Here is a 5,758-nt window from a genome sequence, read left to right on the forward strand (position 1 = left end):
AGGAGATATACCTAATGTAAATGATGAGTTAATGGGTGCAGCACACCAACATGGCACATGTATACATATGTAACAAACCTGCACGTTGTACACATGTACCCTCGAACTTAAAGTATAATAAAAAAAAAAAAAAGAAAAAGAAAAGTACCTGAGACTGGGTAATTGATAAACAAAAGAGGTACAATTGGTTAATGGTTCTGCAAGCTGTACAGGACGCCCTGGGGAGGGCTCAGGAAACTTTCAATCACAGTGAAGGTGAAGGGGAAGCAAGTATGTCTTCCATGGCTGGAGCAGGAGGAAGAGAGGGGCAGGAAGTGTTACACACTTTTTAACAACCAGATCTCGTGCTAACTCACTCTTGTCACGACAACACCAAGGAGGATGGTGTTAAACCATGAGAAGCCGCCCCCATGATTCACTCACCTCCCTCCAGGTCCCACCTCCAATACTGGGGATTATAATTCGACATGAGATTTGGATGGGGACACAGATCCAAACCATATCACCAGACCTTGAAGAAAGAATGGCTAGTTAATATCGTGTATGCATCTGTTGCGTGTTGGGTTCCCCTGAGATAGAAATTAGATTATGATAAGGTGCAGTCTCAAAATCAACACTTTTTGGAGAAGGGAAGAAAGCAAGATCAGACTTTGATATCATGTCAACAAAGTGCCTCTTTGTTGTGGTGGAGGTTTTCATGTGGATGTTAACTTGGAATACAAATTTTTCCATACTTTGTACCCACTCTCATATCCCTTTGCCCCAGATTCTCTTTCTTCTCAAATTTCCAGTATTTCTTCTCTCAGGACAAGCTCATGAGTTAATATATATTCTAAGGTCAAGCAACTTCTCTTTTCATACAAAATGAGTAATCAGTTTTGCTATCTAAAATTATGCCTGTTGGTAAGATTTTCTCTTGTCTCTGTGTTTCAAGTCCACTCATAGGTGAGACCACAGACAGAGAAGCTGCCATTTTCAGCTAGTATCCACATACCTAGTCTAGTTTGTCTCTTACTCTCTTAGCTCTTCTTAAGTGCCTTCTCTCAGCCCCCACAAACCATAGGTATGAGCTGACTGAGAGGGACCAGCTCAGTGGTGGATGATGGCGTTGGGGGGGTCTTAACCATTTGCTTATGCAGTTTACTTGTGTTTCTGCCCCTGCTTATATCCTACTTTAATTTTACAATGGATTGCTATTGGACCTGCCCAATATGATGACATTGTGACATTGTAGCAAAACCCTATTCATAATAGCAATTCTGGCTACAAGGTCTGACCCAAGATCCACCTCTAGCAGGACTCAGAAGCATGTCAAAAGCTGTTTATTAGATGTTATACTATTCTATGCTACAGGTGGCATAACTTAGCTCTTAAAACCTAGAAGTCTCTGTTGTGATTTTCTGATGAAATTTGCCGTAAATCTACATGGCATATTTTCCCACTGTAGATGCTTCCAATATAGAGCCTCTTGTGTTTTATGGCCCAAGTAGCAAAACTGCTTGCACCACAGCCTAGATCTACATCATATGCCTGTTCTGCTTTGGGCACCCCTCAACGCTGTAAGCATTCCACAACATTGCATATTGTGCCAGAGCAATATTCCCAGGCATGGAAGGATGCCACTTTTAAAACCAGAATGGCCTAGCAGGTATTGTGTTTCCATTTATTGTGAGAGCCTTTAGATGCAACAATTTGTCCTTTATTTTGGAGGGGATGTTCTGACATATCCCAGGTCACTGGACTCCTAGACATTTAATCCAAGTATTGAGTATCAAAATGCTCCTTGTCTATTTGATATACCTTTTCCAAAGCGCTACCCTTTCCAATTTTACTTTATTTCTTCGTGTAAAAATATGAGAAAGATTTTGTGGCACTCCATTGAAAAATAGAATACATTTTAAGCATTTTCTCCTGGATGTGAAGTGTACTCCCTTAATCCAAGGCAGTTCAACTTAAACTTCATTTGTGCTTCATGAACTTGAAGTATTTTTAGACTTCAAACTTGCATCATGTCATGAAATGAAGTGGAACTATTGAAACACACAAGCTAAATATCGTGTAGTTTCCTAAGCATATAAAAGAAATCTAGTCTATCTTGGGGGCAATTCAGGATGTGGAGCAGTAACCAAGCAAGTACTAGTTGCTGTTAACACACATTGCATTTGACTGGAAATACGATTTCAGGTTGAGATATTTAAACAAAGAGTTGTTTAAGGGGAGGATACATAAACACTATCAATGAAGCTAATCATTTCCAAACAATAAAATATCTTGTTTTGAACTTGTTTGCTGAATGTTAACATTAATGCTTATTTTACCTTTTTTTTTTTAAAAAAAAAAAAAAAACCAGATAACTTTGTGGTAGATTCCAGTTCTTGCGTGCGTGCCTGCCCTAGTTCCAAGATGGAAGTAGAAGAAAATGGGATTAAAATGTGTAAACCTTGCACTGACATTTGCCCAAAAGGTGAGTGGTAGCTCAGATTATTTAGTTAGAACTGGGCCTATATAACAAGGTTTTTAATTCACTTTTAAGTGGACCAACTTTTTAATATAAACCCACTCTCACAATCAAAACCTGCCCACACATGCTTTCCATAATTTTGGACAGTCACTCAAAATATGAACTTTTATCACACCGTATATTATTGAGTTTGAATTATATCTACTAAAATGGTCCAGAAAAAAATTCAGGTGTAACACTGATAGGAACTCAGTTGCATGTTATTCTGTCAATAGGAAATCTTAAAAGCTTTGTAAAAAAACAAGAGTTCACATGGTTATGTTGGCATCACAACACACATTAGTTGCTTGGCACTAGATACAAATTTATCTGCTAAGCATAAAAAGTGATGCATAGGGACCTGAAATTTACTCTCCAGATCTTAAAAATATATTTTGAAAGATGAGATCTATGAAATGACAGGAAACTTTAACATAAGTTTAAAGTAAATATATCAGATAATTCATGCCATAGAATTCTAGTGGAGGACGGAATCTCTTCCAGCTGTGTGTAGTCTAATTCCTCACCAGAATGAAACCTAAATTAAGCCAGATGAAAATATAGTCTAAATCTCAGGAATGTTGTTAAACTTTTCAAGGTATCAGGGAGTGCCTTAGAAAAGGACAAACGCCAGACTTACTTTAGATGGTCTTTTCTCTCCTCCTCTCTTTTTCTTCCTTGTCCCCTCTCTCTATTTCTCTATACACCACCCCACGTGCCGCCCCCCCCACATAAAAATTGTTTTGTTTGGTTGTTTAAATTAGAAGCTTCAGAAAGCACGTTCAATTTAAGCATAAATATTTGAATGGCCCTTGATTTTGGTTATAATTCACATCACTAGACTCTTTATTTACATATATTCTCCATTAGACCACTGTTTTTAAAATTGCAGGTTGTAGAGCATTAGTATGTAAGCCATGAAATTATTTTACTAAAGTTACCAGCATTTCAAAATCATTAAAAATGATATTTTCAAATAAAGTAGAAAATAGATAATTTTATGTTATTAGGAGGAGTATTGATTGATAAAATTTCTGTTAAACTTATGTATGTGTTGTGTGTGTATACTGGATCTTGATATAAAATGTAATTTCTATGATGAGTCATGGTCATTCAATTTTAATGCAGGGACAAGTTTTTAAAGCAGAACCAGTAGTGAATGTTGAATGAATGAATAATTATGTTACTTTTTAGAAAACAAAATTTGTAATATATTTTTATATGTTGCAATTAAAAATACTCTGCTATTTTATAATGAAGATGCAATGATTTATTGGCCAAAAATAAGTTTCTCAGTCCCCTAACTCTGAGTCTTGTTTCTACAGCTTGTGATGGCATTGGCACAGGATCATTGATGTCAGCTCAAACTGTGGATTCCAGTAACATTGACAAATTCATAAACTGTACCAAGATCAATGGGAATTTGATCTTTCTAGTCACTGGTATTCACGGGTCAGTATTACATTTTTGTGCAAGCTATTTTACAAAGTGTAGAGGAAACTGAAGAGATTCTTTAGTTTTGTTTATTTGATTCTTCTGGAACCTGAAGAGTTTCACCTTTCATTAATGCTTCTCAAAACAAAAGCAAGGGCCTGATTTCACCAGCAATGACAGTATAATATAGTATAATGACATTATAGCATAATGAAAGTATAGTGACATTCCAAAATACCAGTTTTGCAATGTGCTCAAATTTTAGTTTGGTGACTATTTAAGGTTGAAAATATAAATTTGTATTTAAACTAAATTATGTTTTAGGATATTCTCCTCAAATCCAAAGTTTTCAGCAAGCTTGACTTATTTTTAGATATGTTTAGAGGAAAATTCATTCAAACTTCTAACTGATTAGGTTGAGAAAACATGAATTAATATCCTTTAAAAAGTCTCACATAAAACTAATCAGTAAGTTGAAATTCCCCTGAGCTTCTTCCAGAAATTCTTTGTCCTGATGTATTATTTTTGTCTTTTTTCCCTTAAGTTGGGAAGTTAGCACCACTGTGAGAGATGCTGCTAAATGAGTTTCATTTTGTTAATAAAAATGATAATGTGATTTATCTGGGCCCCTTCATTACAGAACCCCCTGCTGGTTTTAACTGGAAAACAAACGTGTTTGTATTCTTTGAATGTCAGTATTTTAACATTGTATGTTATCTGTTTGTCTATATTACTACTTAATCCCTAAATATTAGCGCTGCAGGCTACAGATAAAGAATATCTCTCATACGTTTCAATTCAAAATCTTACTCTGAACATATATCAGATCATTTCTAAAAGCAAACTAATTTAACACAATATGAATAAATATGTCCAAATTGGAATGGCAAGAACAATAGAACAAAGTGTTTCTTTTCATTCAAATCAACTATTTGCACTATTGCTAAATATTTGTTTATTTTAATAGGTAGCTTTTAATATGGTCCCATGTTAGATAGCATAATAGTATGTGTGTAGCTGCCACCCCATAGTTGTTGTATCTGTCTTAAGAATGTTTGTTTTTTTTTTTTTACTTACCTTTTAAAATGTATAGATCTGGTTATTCTCAGCCCATATTCCTACATGGCAACAATTTGTTGGAACTAGGTAGCCATATTAATCAGTTATCACGCTGTTAATAAAGACACACCCGAGACTGGGTAATTTACAAAGAAAAAAGAGGTTTGGTGGACTCACAGTCCCATATGGCTGGGGAGGCCTCACAATCGTGATGGAAGGCAAAGGAGGAAAAAGGCATGTCATACATGGTGGCAGGCAAGAGACCGTTTGTGTAGGGGAGCTCCCCTGTAGAAAACCATCAGATCTCGTGAGACTTATTCACTATCATGAGAACAGCGTGGGAAAGACCCACCCCCATGATTCAGTTACCTCCCACTGGGTCCCTCCCACAACATGTGGGAATTGTGGGAGCTACAATTCAATGTGATATTTTGATGAGGACACAGCCAAAGCACATCAGTAGCACTAGTCATTTTGAGGTGGGACGCACTTAATCAACTTTACCATGGTCTGCACTGGCCTTCCGAATCCATTTACATTGCTGTCTTACCCTCCTTGCCCCATTGCATAGGAGACCTGGTACAATATTTAGGTGCTTCTTCATGATTTAATGCATCTACGACATTTAATAAAGCAATATACCCACAATTTGACTATATTTAAAACCAAATATCACATGAATGTAAGATTACATTATGCTGATAATGTCTTCTGAGAAATAAGAAGCCTCAAGCCTTTCACTGTGGGGAATGATTTGAAATCATA

The 5,758-nt window shown here is 36.3% G+C and overlaps 1 protein-coding gene across 1 annotated transcript in view; it reads left to right on the top strand.

Moving 5' to 3' along the window:
• ERBB4 (erb-b2 receptor tyrosine kinase 4) overlaps window positions 1-5,758 on the top strand; it is a 1,169,376-nt gene that overhangs the window by 844,092 nt on the left and 319,526 nt on the right. Inside the window, exons 8-9 of the mRNA XM_011932361.1 lie at window positions 2,351-2,464; window positions 3,826-3,952. Of these exons, the coding sequence (XP_011787751.1) occupies window positions 2,351-2,464; window positions 3,826-3,952 (241 nt within the window). The remainder of the gene's footprint in view (window positions 1-2,350; window positions 2,465-3,825; window positions 3,953-5,758) is intronic.

This window comes from Colobus angolensis, unplaced genomic scaffold (assembly GCF_000951035.1).
Source record: "Colobus angolensis palliatus isolate OR3802 unplaced genomic scaffold, Cang.pa_1.0 Scaffold95, whole genome shotgun sequence".
Classification (NCBI taxonomy): Eukaryota; Metazoa; Chordata; class Mammalia; order Primates; family Cercopithecidae; genus Colobus; species Colobus angolensis.